This window comes from Pelobates fuscus, chromosome 2 (genome assembly GCF_036172605.1).
Source record: "Pelobates fuscus isolate aPelFus1 chromosome 2, aPelFus1.pri, whole genome shotgun sequence".
Taxonomy (NCBI): domain Eukaryota; kingdom Metazoa; phylum Chordata; class Amphibia; order Anura; family Pelobatidae; genus Pelobates; species Pelobates fuscus.
The window spans coordinates 3,307,773-3,323,967 of NC_086318.1; the positions used below are offsets into that span (position 1 = coordinate 3,307,773).

Here is a 16,195-nt window from a genome sequence, read left to right on the forward strand (position 1 = left end):
GCCAATCCTATGGGGAAGCATTGTGACTGGATCAGGCTACCACTTCTGATGATGTCAACAAACAGCTTGTTTTTCTGAGTCAAACAGCATGCAGAGTTACTACTTCAGGCTTGAATACAGTAAGATTTTTACTATATTTTATGGAGGCATGATCGGCCCAGGGGGGCTAGATGGTGGCTTTAACACTATAGGGTCAGGAATACATGTTTATGTTCCTGAACCTATAGTGATCCTTTAAATAAGGGAATTACACCAAGAGTGGCACGGTTTTTAAAACTCCAACATTTGAAAGAGACAAAAGGGAATTCATAGACGATTGGGACAAGTATTTAGATCAAGTGTCTCTCGTGTTTGATAGAAATGATGACAAAGACGAGAAATTAATTTAAGGGAATCAGATAAACCTAGAAAGGAATTAAAGATAATGCTAGCTTTAGTGTATTTATAATCTTAATTTTAGTAATGACAGGAGGTTAGTATCTTGCATATTGTTCTTTATTTATCTCCATAACAGCAAAGAAACAAAGAACCAATCAAAACCAAACAGTGTGTATGAGATAAAGTGGACCTTGGCACTTCTTAGTCTGACAAACACAGCCAGAACAGTGAATAAAAAAATATAGTCAAATGTAACTTGAAATCTCAGCATTAGCGTCCTGTAGGACGAGGACTCCGACAATAAGACCTGAACATCAGGTGCGTCCCCCGAAGTATATCAAACTGAAAAAGAAAAAAGTGTAATAGGTTTAGTCATTGAGTACTAAGAAATGTGCAACATGTAACCAAAATCTTAGATATCCAATTATAAAACAACAACAAAAAAAAATTCTAAATACCAACTCATACTATCAGAACATATGTAATTTAATAACCACTAGATACATAAAAACATTGTAAACTTATTGTAGCGGAGTGCAGTAGTAGAATCCACGATCTCCGCTGGTTTCACCGGTAAATCCACAGTCAGCGCTGAAAAGTAATGCAAGTCCCCAAATCCTCCCAATAACCGGACGAAACACAGTTTGGGAGTCAACTAACTGGCTTTATTCACAGCTGGCATATTTATACAGTTCCCCATGCAAGGGGTTTCCATACAGTTACTTCAGGGGATTTCTCCCATCATGCAGCATAATTCTCCCAACAGGCTTCGCTGCACGAGAGGGATACTCCCACTAAAATGGACGATTAAGTGGATTATCCCCTCGTGCAGCAGAACTGACAATCTACATTAAAATACAGTTTTAGAGGTTTATTCGGCAGATTAATGTGACCGAACGTTCGGTAGATAGCTGGGGGCTGAGCGCATCTTTTGGGCGAATACCGCTCAGCTCCCAGCTGAACTGACCGAACGGCGCATGAAATACATTTAACCATCGAGTTCGGCTTAAAACTACCGAACACCGACGGGGAACACAATGTGAGTAGAGCGGAACTCCCGAACGCTCTGGAAGTCCAGCGGTATTCGTATCATCATAACATTGTTGCAATCGGTTAATGAGCGCCACACGACTCTAAGTGTGTGGTCTACCTGGGGAGCCCGTATTCGTTTGGCGAACGGCCCGGATAGCCGTGATTCGTCAAACGAAGTGTTTGCAGGCTGATAGCTTAGGGCTGCCAGCATGCGAACGGCCACAGTAAAATATACACATACACAATATATACAGTCCCCCCCTACAGCCTACGGACAACCTTGGTACAGCATAGTCCAGAAGTGGCTAGGTTTGCCACACTTATTAAACTATCAATCACAAAAAATACCTTTAAAAAAAAAAAAAACAGAAATACCGATCTCGCAGAAACCTCCAGACTCTCCTTTAACCCATCTCAAATCTCACTTGCCCTATCTCTGCAACCTCACTCTACAACTCCACTCTCTCCTCTCTCTCATGGCACCTCCTACATTTAAACACAGCAAGTGTTCCCAATTACAACCCTGGCACACCAAGCTGACCCGATATCTCCAAAAATGTTCCAGAACTGTTGAAGAAAGTCTCACTCTGCACCGAACTTCCTCCACTATATATTTATGCTGCACTCCTACAGTCTGGCTCTTTTCTCTGCAAAAGTAAATTACTTCAACACCCTCATAAGCACACTGTCCCGCCAACCCGAATCCCCTTTTCACACTTTTAATGCTCTCCTTTGCCCTGTTGTCCCCCCTCCTCCTACCGCCCTGTCTGCCTCAAACTTTGCAACTCACTTCACTGAGAAGATTTCTTCAGTCAGGAAAGAGATCTCTAACCTCTCTTTCTCCCCTTCCAATATATCACCCAACCCTACTCCCTCCGCTGTTCTATGCTCATTCGCACCTACTACAATGGAAGAGGTTTCTCTGCTCGGGTCCTCCCGCCCCACCACCTATTCCCTCAATCCTATTCCCTTTTATCTCATCAGCACTCTTTCTCCCTCTCTTGATCTTCCTCTCACTAAAATTTTCAATCTCTCCCTTTCCTCCGTCACATTTCCTTCACCCTCCAAGAATGCAACCATAACGCCGATTCTGAAAAAGCCTAACCTTGACCCCAACTCCCCATCCAACTACCACCCTATATCACTACTGCCGTTTGCCTCCAAGGTCCTTGAGAGAGTTGTGTATGTGAGATTGACAGTCTTCCTCAAATCCAACTCTCTGCTTGACCCACTTCAGTCTGGATTCCACGCTCGTCACTCTGTTGAAACAGCTGTGACCAAAGTATCCAACGATTTAATCGCTGCTAAATCTTACGGCCATTACTCTATCCTAATTCTCCTTGATCTTTCTGCTGCCTTTGACACTGTTGATCATCAACAGCTTCTTCTCATTCTCCGTAATCTCAGTCTACAGGATACTGCTCTCTCCTGGTGATCCTCCTACCTCTCCCAGCGCTTCTTCAGTGTTTCTTTCTCTGGCTCTGCCTCTTCTCCCCAACCCCACTCTGTTGGCGTTCTCCAAGGTTCTGTCCTTGGTTCCCTACTTTTCTCTATCTATACTGTGTATATTTAGTGTATTTATAATCTTAATTTAGTAATGACAGGAGGTGAGTATCTTGCATATCATTCATTATTTATCTCCACAACCGCTCATCAGCTCTCATCCGCATTCTTTCTCCCTCTCTTGATCTTCCTCTCACTAAAATTTTCAATCTCTCCCTTTCCTCTGTCACTTTTCCTTCACCCTCCAAGAATGCAACCATAATACCGATTCTGAAAAAGCCTAACTTTGACCCCAACTCCCCATCCAACTACCACCCTATATCATTCTTTATTAAACTCATCAGCTCCTTTGGCTTCTATTACCATCTATATGCAGATGACACAAAAATCTACCTGTCCTTCCTCTCCTGATCTCTCTCCGCCCATCTTGACTCGTGTGACTGCCTCTCCGCGATTTCCAACTGGATGGCTGCTCACTTCCTTAAACTCAACCTGTCCAAAACAGAACTTCTGATCTTTCCTCCCTCAAGTGTTACTACTCCCGTGTGTCTCCCTTCAAGTCAACGGCACCACCATCACCTCTACCTCGCAAGCTCGCTGCCTAGGTGTTCTCTTTGACTCCGACCTCTCCTTCACCCCTCATGCCCAGTCGACCGCCAAATCCTGCGGCTTCCACCTTAAAAACATAGCTCGCATCCACCCCTATTGAACACCAGACGCAGCTAAGGTGCAGGTCCATGCCATTGTTCTTTCTCGCCTTGACTACTGCAATCCCCTTCTCAGTGGTTTTACGTGCTGAAAGATATAATGAATGCGGCGGCAAGGCTAATTTTCCTGTCCACCCGCACCTTACCATGCCTTCCCCCTCTCAGTCCCTACATTGGCTTCCAGTTAAATATAGGGCTCAATTCTGGTGCTTGCTTACAAGTCTCTACATAATACTGCTCCAACCTACCTAACCTCCCTAATACACAAGGATGTCCTGTCGAAGCCCCTGCGCTCTGCCAAATACCTGCATCTATCCTCTGCCCATACTCCCACATCTGATGCTCGCCTCCAAGACTTCTCCAGGGCTGCACCTTTTCTGTAGAACTACCTTCCCTTCTCTGTTAGACATTCACCCAGTGTCCACTCCATCAAAAGATCATTAAAAACCCACATTTTCAGGAAAGCATATCATATAAACTTTTAGTGAGTTTTCGTCTCCCCCATGACTCATCTCCTGCAACTGTCAAAAATAACCTAAGTTCTCAGTGAATACTTTTGCAGCAACCTATTTCATTACCCCTACTTACCCTTTGTGTCATGATAACTGACTTCCTCTAGCATATAAGCTCATTGAGCAGGGCCCTCAACCCCTCTATTCCTGTGCGTCCATTTGGTTACAATTATGTGTCTGTTAGTCCACCCATTGTACAGCGCTATGGAATTTGCTGGCGCTATTTGAATAATAAAATAATAATAAATAACGTGTCAACAGAAGGTAACGCCTTCTAGAGAAAAACAGAATGCATTAACATCAAACGCACAAACATCCAAAGCTCGATAAAAATAAACCAAGCACAGGAGGAAGGTTAACTTCTAATTTAGGTAATTGATGCAGAGAGAGAGTCTGTCCTTATCTGGCCAGTGGCGTAAAAATCATAAAACTAGAGAAACGTTCCATAAATGATTATACTTTGGGGCCAGGATCGCTGAAGATGAATGACCCACATCAAATGGCAAACAAGAAGGTCTCTGTCAATATGGACACCCTGAACCAAGACATGGCAGCTAAGATAGCAGAATGTCCAACATTTATGGATCAGAACGTCCAGAACGTCCTGACGAAAAAAGTGTTGACAGGACATTTATAACCGTGGAGACAGAGGCTGTAAAGGGATCAAGGTCCTGTTCCATACACCAGGAGTTCCAAGCAAAGAGGTAACAAAGTTTTATTACTGGGTTCCATAAGACCTGTGGTAGTTCTCCAACATGCCAGGGACCCATGAAAGAGTCCAAATCACCAGAAGAAGTCAAACAGGACAAATAGTACTCACAACAAAGGAAAACAATCCACAACAGAGAAGAGAAGCAAGATCTTTGACATGTCCTTTGGATGGAGCAGCAAAGAAAGAGGAAGTGCTTAGGTCCACTTTTGTTTCTATATGTTTTCTTTCCTGCTATGGAGCTAATATATATATAGATAAAAGATATGCAAAATATGAAGCCTCCTGTCATGTGGTAAAATGAAAGGATAAATGATCAGGAAATGGACTCCAACTCCAGAGATATCATTGGAGAATTAGATTGAGTAGAGCAGGGAGTGATTAAAGTGAAAAAGAAAAAATATTTCAGGGATAAAGTAGAATCTATCAGGAAACATAAGATAATTTACAAAAAGAGATACATTTAAAAAGTATAATAATTAGAGAAGAACGGAAGGAGATGGCCTCACTTCACACTCAAACTCAGGGTAGATCTGCATTTTTTATCCCCACTTCCCGCCTACCCAGGTTCCCCCTAAATATATAACATGCTCCTCCAGCTGTTTGAGATTCTCACCCAATTGCCTCTTCATTCCCTTTACATTTTACCAATAGCTGCTTCTCTCTGTTAACTCTTTCAGCCATCACCTCCAAACTTCCCCTGCTACCTTTTGTCTCAAATCCCCATTGTATCCTTTAGATTGTAAGCTCACTGGCCATCTAGCCAAGCACTTTGTATTAAAGAGCTCCAATGGCTAGATATCAGCTTACGGGCAGGGCTCTCTCTACCTCTTTTATTTGTCTCCATTAATTGTACAGCGCTGCGGAATCTGTTGGCGCTTTATAAATACCAGTAATCAATAAAATAAACACAAATGAAAAAGATTCTGCTGGATGGACTGTAGTTCAGTCCAGGAGAAGAGACTCTTGGAGATCCCCCAAGAGAAAGAAAGTTGGTGGAAAAGGAAGCTCAACCCATAGAAGGGAGGAAATCTGCTCCCCCACTCCCCACCCACTCCCCAAGCATAGAGTAGAGAATGAGAGAACAGTGACAAATACATTATAAAAACTATCAGCAGATTTAATGTCCCGTGTAGAGACACAAGCATGGATAGCTTATTAGATGGAGAACAAAGGAGAAAATACAATGAAATATCCCAAATCCCCCTGGATAAATATGTTTCTGGCAGGATGTAGAACCGTTGGGGGGGTGGGGTGGGAATAATACAGAAGAGAAAACAGATTAAGCATTTAATACAGGTAGGTATTTTGATCTAATATTTCATTAACTAGAGAACACATCTCTATTTTATCTTAAGGTCTAAAATCTCGCCCAAATTGTCATCAGAATCATTTTTCTACATTTATTGCTTTGAACATAGTAATCAAAAAGCTGTGTTTAAAAAGATTATTTTTAAATTGTGATTTAACTAAGGATGGAGAGATAGCCAAGACTATTATAAAGCATGTTAACCTAAAGAAAGAAATGCAATTGATACCGGAGAAACTGACGGAAGCGAAGCACAGAGAGATGGACACAGGTTTCTTCAGGAAGGAAGAGATTCTTTATTGGATCACCGATCGGGACTCAGAGGGACTAGCGTCACCAAAATACAGCAAGTTCTGAGCCCCGGACAATAGTGCAGGCTCCTTATATAGGCACATAACTCCTCCCATATTAAGCTCCACCCGCACATTCTCTTAACCAATCAACACAAATAAGAATTAACTTCCTGCTTGACCGCATGGCTTGTCCAGCACAATGGAGGAGGGGGAATACTACATCCTGTATTCTTGCACATGCTCCGTACACTACTGATCGTATCTTGCCTCGTGCAACCAACTGATCGATACGTCAGCATATGCACGTACACATGCCACGTGGTAATCTCGGCCTACTAAATTTATTTTTACCGAGATTCCACCACATTCCCCCCTTTGATGCCTCTTGATATTTCACAATTACTTGAGGCATCACTTAACCTTGGTTTGCATACACCGCAAGTTACCATGAACCAGACCAGACTTATCTTATGATGTGAATCTTTTAACACTCATCTTCCTGCATTGGTTCTCCCTGATCTAGAGCCTTATACTTATAAACCGCCATTATCTGTGCAGCAGCCTTCCTCTCTGCTATATTTTCTATCAGGCTTTGCACAGACCTAACTACTAAGGGTATAAGACACGGCAGGAGTAGACACAACATTAAAATCAGTAGGACTCCACCTACCACTGCCTTAAGCCCTCCAAACCACTCATACCAGCTACCAAACCAACTACTTGGATTATACCCTTTCCATACCTGAGTAGGCACATGCGCTAGTTTAACCATATGGCTAGTAAGCTCAGCTATTGCTTGCCCTTCGTCATCTATTTGAAGACAGCAATTGCTCAGGTTAAACTTCCCACATACACCTCCCTCTACTGCCAAAAGGTAATCCAAGGCTAATCTATTTTGGTAGACTGCTGTCCTCATCCTGGTGTTATGCTTCGCTAGAAGATTGAGCGCTTGTGATGTCTCGTTGGTGATAATCTCAATCACCGCCTGTAATCTTATAATACGGTTGAGCATATAAATAGGGGTTCTGTAACCAAAGGTACCATCCTCAGCCCACGTGGCTGGCCCATAATAATCTATGATACGCTGGGGAGGCCATTCATCATCTTCCCAGGCGCCTATCTCTATGGGTTCCCTTTTCTTCCTATGATTCACATCATACACTTTAACACCTAAAGTCTCACCTGTTTCAATCGGTAACAAGAAGAAGGATGGTTTGAGCATACCCAACACACATGCCCCTTCCCAGTCCTGTGGCAACTCCGAATAGGCTTTCTTACCACAGATCCAGTACAAATTTGCTGGGGCTCTCCAGGTAGATGTGATGGATAAATCAAACCACACATCCTTTAAATTGGCGTATCTAGCAAACGGGTTAGATGGTTCTGAGACATTTGAAGCCGACCACCAAGTTGTATTCTTTGTATCATCATCATAAGCTTTTTGCCCTAGACAAGTTAATTCTCCTACAGAAGTGTTATACATTATTCCTTTCCTTGCTATGCAAACATAACCTATGATGGAGGTCTTTAATCTCCACTCAGATTTACCTCTAACACTCATATGATAATCGGCTTGTGTAGATATTAGTTGGTCAACTGCCTCAGAACCGGACATTACCTCCTTTGCTTCCCAAGGCCATTGGTCTCCCATGTTAGTACCTCCACACACATAGCAGTTGGTAACATTAAGACTACCGGCAATACTTTCAGCTAAATCAATAAACAGGTTTTTAGCATTATGGGGGGTCTTATTATCTATACTCATCTCTTCATAAAAGGAATGGTATACTTGATGAGTTTGGGAGGATACCGTATCAGTCTCTATCCCTATAAACAATACTGTCCCAGGATCTAAACCCGTCCCGTATATCTGAAACCCAAATAAATTGCCATATTTGTCTAAGAACTTATCGGGGTTATTTATAAGTATATGGATGGGATTACATTCCATAGACTTACAATATGGGCTAGTCGGCAACTTAGTCACTATCATGTCTTTGTCTACTGTCTGTCCCCAAGTCGCCCACCCCACACAAGACCAATATGGGCAGAAGTTATAGTCTTTATTTGGGCATCTAGGACTCACATATTTATTTTTACTACTGGGACAAATATATTTATCATTAGACCCATACGTCCTCTCCCATCTAAGATCCCCACATACATTCCACGGCTTTCTACCACTCGATATCGCTTTACACGCATCAAATAGCAGAACACCCGAAGAATGTACGGATTCTAACACCGTCTTATTAATTAGGGTCCCCTGAGGATCTCCATTCCTGAGAGTCAACCAAATTGTACGAGGTTGATACTCCGGACTGAAGCACTTAGGTTCTCCTACTCCTAAATGGCACACACTATAGTCTATATTTAAGTATCTACATCTCGATACATCTCCTTTACACTCGTATTGTGAATGCCAAATTAGGGTTTGGGAAATATGGTTACCTGTTCTCGTAGTCTTAATGCATACCTCACAGCTAGGAGTGTCGGTACCTCTACCTTCCTGAATATAAAAACACATATAAATAAACACTATCAAAAACACATCTTTCGCCGTCATCCTCAGTCTTCGTCCGTGCGAAGGCACCTCAGCTTCCAGGCTGTAAGGGCTGCAGGGAATGGAGTTCTGCTCGTCTTCACAGGAGTCCCTTCGAGACTTTCCCTGGCTTATAAACTATATGTCGGTGGGCAGACAGGCTTTATTATGGCCTTCTCACTCACGCACCAAATCCCAAAAATAATAAAATTTGTAATCCACAATAGTTCCTCGTTACTCCGACTGAGTAGTGTGTTTTAACCGGATCTTGCAGGGATTCTCTGGATCTGCTGTAACTTGCCAAGAATCGACTGCTGCTGGTTTAACCCTGGAGTGATGTATCCACGGAGTCACTTCGGCTACTTTTATCGCTGTAGGGGTAGACAAAAGAACAACATAAGGACCTCTCCACTTGGGCCCTAACGGTACATTATTCCACTCTTTAATCCACACTTGATCTCCTGGATGATAACTATGAACAGGGGGATAAATATTCACAGGTAATCTATCTTGTACCCATTTCTGTACCTCCTCCATAGTCTTACCCAACTCTACAACCTGCTGCCGGGTAATTCCTTCTCCCAACTGACTCAAATCCCCCCTTAAGTTACCAAGTACGGGAGGTGGTCGCCCATACATGATTTCAAAAGGAGAGAGGCCCATCCTTCTGGTAGGGGTACTGCGGATTCGCAATAGAGCTATGGGTAAGAGAACGTTCCACTTAAGTTGGGTTTCCTGACACATTTTAGCCAACTGGTTCTTAATAGTTCTATTCATTCTCTCTACCTTACCAGAACTCTGGGGTCTATATGCAGTATGAAGCCTCCACTTTATACCAAGCATATGAGTCAGTTGTTGTAGGCACTGATGAACAAAAGCTGGACCATTGTCCGATCCTATAGAACAGGGTAGTCCATATCGGGGTATTATTTCTCGTAGCAGGAATCTCACAACTTCTCCTGCTTTCTCTGTACGAGTAGGACATGCTTCTACCCAGCCTGAATAGGTGCACACAATTACCAGCAGGTAACGATGTCCACCCGATTTAGGCATCACTGTAAAGTCTATTTGTAGATCGGACATGGGGAGTCCCCCCATAAACTGGACTCCTGGTGGCTTTACTGGTCCTTGTCTTGCATTATTTTTAGCACACGTTACACATCTTCGTACAATGGCCTGAGTCAAGTTGGACAATCTTGGTATGTAGAAATGTTTTCTGAGAGATTCTTCAGTACTGTCTCTCCCAGAATGTGTCCCGTTATGATAATTTCGGACAATTTCTACCGCTAGTGATGCTGGAATGACTATTCTTCCATCTTCTAGCTGATACCACTTGTTCTCCAAATACTTTCCTGGTTCAGTCTTTAACCACTCCTCTTCTTGAGCTGTATAAACTAGAGTCCATTGGGACAGTGGAGTTGGTATAAGAGCAGCTATATGCCCCACATACTCCTGTCTTCCTGATTCAGCAGCACGCTTGGCTGCACTATCTGCCATCCGATTTCCCTTGGTTACATCACCATCTCCTCTCAGATGCGCTCGACAATGTATGATACCGACTTCTTTCGGTTCCCACACTGCTTCCAATAGTTGTAAGATTTCAGCTGCGTATTTGATTTCTTTGCCTTCTGAATTCAGTAGTCCTCTTTCTTTATACAAAGCTCCGTGGGCATGAGTGGTTAAAAACGCATATTTGGAGTCCGTGTAGATGTTCCCTCTTAAACCTTCAGCCAATTGTAACGCTCGTGTCAGTGCTATCAATTCTGCCTTTTGTGCTGATGTTCCTTTCGCCAGTGGCCGAGCTTCTATCACCTTGTCTATTGTTGTCACTGCATATCCTGCATAGCGGATCCCTTCTTTCACATAACTACTGCCGTCGGTATAATATTGAACATCGGGGTTCTGGATGGGAAAATCACGAAGATCTGGTCTACTTGAGAATACTTCATCCATTACTTCCAAACAATCATGTTGACTTTCAGTAGGTTGTGGCAAAAGGGTAGCTGGATTTAAGGTGTTTACAGTCTCTAAATGCACTCTTGGGTTTTCACACAACATTGCTTGATACTTGGTCATACGGCTGTTACTAAACCAATGATTTCCTTTGTAATCCAACAACGTCTGTACTGCATGTGGGACTCGTACATAAAGTTCTTGACCCAGAGTGAGTTTATCGGCTTCAGCTACTAGCAGGGCGGCTGCAGCTACGGCTCTTAGACAAGGTGGAAGTCCGCTGGCCACTGCATCCAATTGCTTAGACATGTAGGCAACAGGTCTTTGCCATGATCCCAAGTACTGTGTCAATACTCCCACAGCCATTCTTCTTTGCTCGTGTACATATAAGTAGAATGGTCGTGTGTGATCAGGTAGACCTAATGCTGGGGCACTCATCAAAGCCTTCTTCACATCTTCAAATGCCGTTTGCTGTTCTTGGGTCCATAAGAAGGGGTCGTGCTCTGTACCTTTGATAGCTGCGTACAGAGGTTTTGCCAGTATCGCGTAGCTGGGAATCCATATCCTACAGAAGCCTGCTGCCCCCAAGAATTCTCGCACTTGTCTTCTATTCTTGGGTATTGGTATTTGGCAGACAGCTTCTTTTCTTTCTGGCCCCATAATTCTTTGACCTTCAGAGATATGGAATCCCAGATATTTGACAGTTGGCAAACACAACTGAGCCTTCTTTCTAGACACCTTGTATCCTGCCTTCCATATAATGTGTAGTAGATCGTGCGTTGCTTGCTGACAGATTTCTTTTGTAACTGCTGCTATCAACAAGTCATCTACATATTGTAACAATACACACTCTCCAGGGATGGACTCGAAATCCAGTAGATCTTGACTTAGGGCTGAACCAAATAGGGTAGGTGAATTTTTAAACCCTTGGGGCAGTCTTGTCCAAGTCATTTGGCGTTTTGAGCCCGTTACAGCGTTCTCCCATTGGAAAGCGAAAATACATTGACTTTCTGCGGCAATTCGGAGGCAAAAAGAAGGCATCTTTGAGGTCTAAGACTGTAAAGTAGGTAGCCCCGCCCGGAATTAAAGCAAGCAGGTTATATGGATTGGGTACAACTGGATGTATACTAACAACCGCATCATTGACTGCTCTCAAGTCCTGCACAGGTCGATACTCATCTGTACCGGGCTTTTGAACAGGCAGCAATGGGGTGTTCCAGGGGGAAGTACAGAATTTTAGGATACCATACCGTATGAACTTATCCAGATAGGATTGGATGTTCTTCTTAGCCTTCTGCGGGATGTGGTATTGTCTTAGGCTCACTGGATAAACCCCAAGTTTTAGTTCAATTTTTATAGGTGGAATATTGCGGGCCAGTCCTGGTGGGTTGTTCTCTGCCCAAACTCCTGGTATGTTAAATAATGTCTCATCACTCCTAGGGTTTTGGCTAGTCAACGCTGTATAAAGTCGCCACTCTTCTTCCTTTGGTACGGATAATGTCATGATACCTGAAGGTCCATTAAACTTTAAAGATGTTGTTCCATTTGGTAGGAACGTAATCTGCGCTTGTAACTTTGATAGCATATCACGTCCCAGCAATTGGACTGGACATTCAGGCATATAAAGGAATTGATGTTTTACTACGTGGCCTCCCAATGTACAGAGTCGACTTTTAAGAACCGGTTTTTCAGCACTTCTTCCAGTTGCTCCTATCACAGTAATAGTCCTTCCAGATGGAGGAGCAACTAGATTAGTCACCACTGAATGTTCAGCACCAGTGTCGATCATGAACGCACTCCTTTTTCCCCCTATTGATACATCGACCATAGGCTCCGCTCGACCAAGGGGGATGGAGCCCGGTCGGTATCAATAGTCCTCCATGACCGTGTCAGCCAATCCTACAAAGTCCCTACCTTCTCTATCGCGGGACCTTTGCGCTGCTGGAATATACCTGTCTTCCCTAACACTTCCTCTGTTCCCATTATTCCCTCTATTACCATTACTCCCTCCGGGGCCTCCTCTACCTCTCGCTCTGCCTCTAAAGTTTCCGTAACCTGTCCTAGGTCTGTCTCTCTCACACTGTTCTCTTCGAGGACACTCATTTCTCCAATGCCCTTCTTCCCTACAGTATGCGCACTGATTTCTACTTAGAGGTTCCTCATTCCATCTACTATCGCCTCTATCTGGGCCCCGTCTATCTACGCCTGCGATCGCTACCGCTAGCATGTCTGCCTTTCTACGCATCTTGCGCTCTTCCTCTTTCTTACTTTCTGTTTCCCTATTCATATAAACCTTATTCGCTACCTCCATTAGTTGGGTGATTGACATACCTGCAAACCCTTCTAACTTTTGTAGCTTGCGCTTAATATCTCCGTAAGCTTGGCTGACAAAGGCGGAGTTCACCATTCGGGAATTGTCTGCGTCTTCCGGATTAAAGGGGGTATACAAGCGGTATGCCTCCAATAATCGGTCATAAAAGACACTGGGCGCTTCATCACTTTTCTGAATCACCTCAACTGTCTTCGACATGTTAATAGCTTTCTTTCCTCCGGCTTTCATGCCAGCAATTATAGCGTCTCTATAGGCTCTGAGTTGAACCATATCAGCACCATTTACATTCCAATCGGGATCGGTGTTGGGATAATGTGTTGCGGCCCATGCTGATGGATTGGCTTGGTTTAAAGTACGGGCTTTATCCTCTAGTGCTTTAATGGCCGCTTGGTTAATCCTTGTCCTTTCCTCATTGTTGAATAAAGTCATTAATAACTGCTGGCAATCAGCCCATGTCGGGTTATGTGTCTGTACTATTGAGGTGAACAGATCAGTCATAGCTTGTGGTTTCTCAGTATACGAGGAATTGTGGGTCTTCCAATTTAAAAGATCAGTTGTCGTGAATGGGACATATACAAAGACTGGGTCAGCATGTGCCATTTGGCCTGCGGCATCGATATAGGCTGACCCAGGATTCAGACGAAGAGGCATCTGATAGTGTTTTAATTGTTGGGCACCGGTCAACTGTCGGGTCTGTATGGGGCTACGTGGAGGGGCGTCAGTCATAGGTTCCAGTCGGGGAGAAATAGGGTATGGGGATGTGGGAGCTTGGTTTTTGGAAAAGGTTGTAAATAAAACACTTCGAGCCGAGCTAGATGAAGCTTGACCGGAAGTCTGAAGTGGCGCCAAATCAGGATATTCGTTTTTAATGGGGGTTGGTTCTGATTCCGGAAGGGGAGATTTAGTACGAGGGGGGGTGGATCCTGTACTGGAGGAGGAAGCGGAAGTGGATGGGGGTAATGAGGGGAGGGTTGCAGGACTTCCTGCATTTGCGTCACTTCCTCTTAACGGAAAGTAAGGGGGCGGCAAAGGGATCTCGGACTCAGGGGGCGTGTCCAAAATGGGCCTAACACCAGTCCTAGTGGACGAACAAGTCCTAGCTACCATGAGGTGACACTGCTCCTCGTGGCATGTCTGGAGCCATTTTGGCGAGTCATTTACGGCCTGTCTCCAACAATCAATATAAGGAAACTGGCCGTAAAGTTCAGGCCTACCTGATACAGCCACGTGTAAGCGCTGTACCAGAGTTGGATCCAAACTGCCACGTGGCGGCCATGCCGCAACCAAAGTAGGCCACTCCCTAGTACACAAAGTGACCAAACGTACAGGAGACATTTTAACCCCAAAATCACATGTCTTGAATCCCTTTTTAAAATTCTTCACCATACAACCTAAGGGATCCGGAATCGTTGACTGCGACGCACCCATACTTAACAATGGAACGTCGTCGACAACGAATACTATACACGCGTACTATTCAACAGTCACACCCGTTTCCTCTGGCAACAGCACCACGTGGTACGGTTACCAAGTGAAACGTACACAATAACACAATAAACACTCAGGGAATTCCCGTACACACACAGCTGTTACACCAGTCACTAGATAATCAATATTATGCCCTTTGGCGTAACTATACAGTCACCCACGCTATAATTCTCTATATATGAATTACCCGTCTATAACACACCCCAGTAACATCGTCTTTTACAAATAGCGGTTACAGTACGGTTAGCATAGGTCAAAGCACAAGTTAAGGTCACAATACAATTATTAGTGGTTATGGTGTTAAACATGCAATGGACGACAATGATTAGTACTTATATACAGTGTCAGTAAATATACAGGGTTATGGTACCGTGCACTATAATACAGCAACACACTATTAACACTCTCGCTAGACGGCTGAGCTCGCGCTATCTAACAAGATATACACTTTACTAAACAATCTTTAACACATTTACAATTCCCAACTAAACTATTGGCCAGTACCTTGAATGGACTACCTAAAAACAATCTACATACGTTTTGGTTAGCCACACTGCCCAATCACCACATATAGCGAGCTAGAGGACCGAATTTACACAGACGCCTCTTAGTCGCACTATCAAAAGTCTAGTGGGTTCCAAATTTACACGCCTTCCCACTTAGCCCAGATAGGATGAGAGCTAGCGAACCGAATTTACACAGACGCCGCTTAGTCTCCCGGTCCCTCCGACCTAGCGAACAAAATATACACCCTAGAACGCTAGTCTAGACAAGACACCGGTGTCCGGCTAGGGCTATTTACACCAGAGCCCCGCCTGACTAACAAAATCAAACGGTCTGACTAAAGAGCGTTCGATCGAGCGGTGCGCTTCGCTCCTTCCCTCCGACAGAGGGGGCAGATACACAGATTCAAACCCCTTTGGGCCTACCGCACAATCGGTATACCCCTAGTGGGTCCTGCCGTCTAAAACAGCAGTTGTCTTACCTCCTCGTTCCTGAACCTGAGTTCACACTCATCGACGGGGACACCCCAGCACTTCTCACGTAGAGGCCGATGATCTCCTGGACAACAGACCAGTGGCGCCGAGACGAAGGGAGGTCCACGCAGAAGTTCAGGGGTGCAGCCGTAGAGAACGTGGGCAAAGATAGACCGTCTCACGCCTCTGCCTCTCAGCTACCGTTGAACGATGAGCTTCCCGGCCAATGCACCAAATGATACCGGAGAAACTGACGGAAGCGAAGCACAGAGAGATGGACACAGGTTTCTTCAGGAAGGAAGAGATTCTTTATTGGATCACCGATCGGGACTCAGAGGGACTAGCGTCACCAAAATACAGCAAGTTCTGAGCCCCGGACAATAGTGCAGGCTCCTTATATAGGCACATAACTCCTCCCATATTAAGCTCCACCCGCACATTCTCTTAACCAATCAACACA

The 16,195-nt window shown here is 44.2% G+C and overlaps 1 protein-coding gene across 1 annotated transcript in view; it reads right to left on the bottom strand.

Annotated features, from left to right (window-relative positions):
- Positions 1-477: 477 nt before the first annotated feature.
- The window catches only part of LOC134585354 (perlwapin-like), an 84,019-nt gene continuing 68,301 nt past the window's right edge, over positions 478-16,195 (bottom strand). The window contains exon 4 of the mRNA XM_063440759.1: positions 478-720. Coding sequence (XP_063296829.1) covers positions 693-720 — 28 coding nt within the window. The 3' untranslated portion in view covers positions 478-692. The remainder of the gene's footprint in view (positions 721-16,195) is intronic.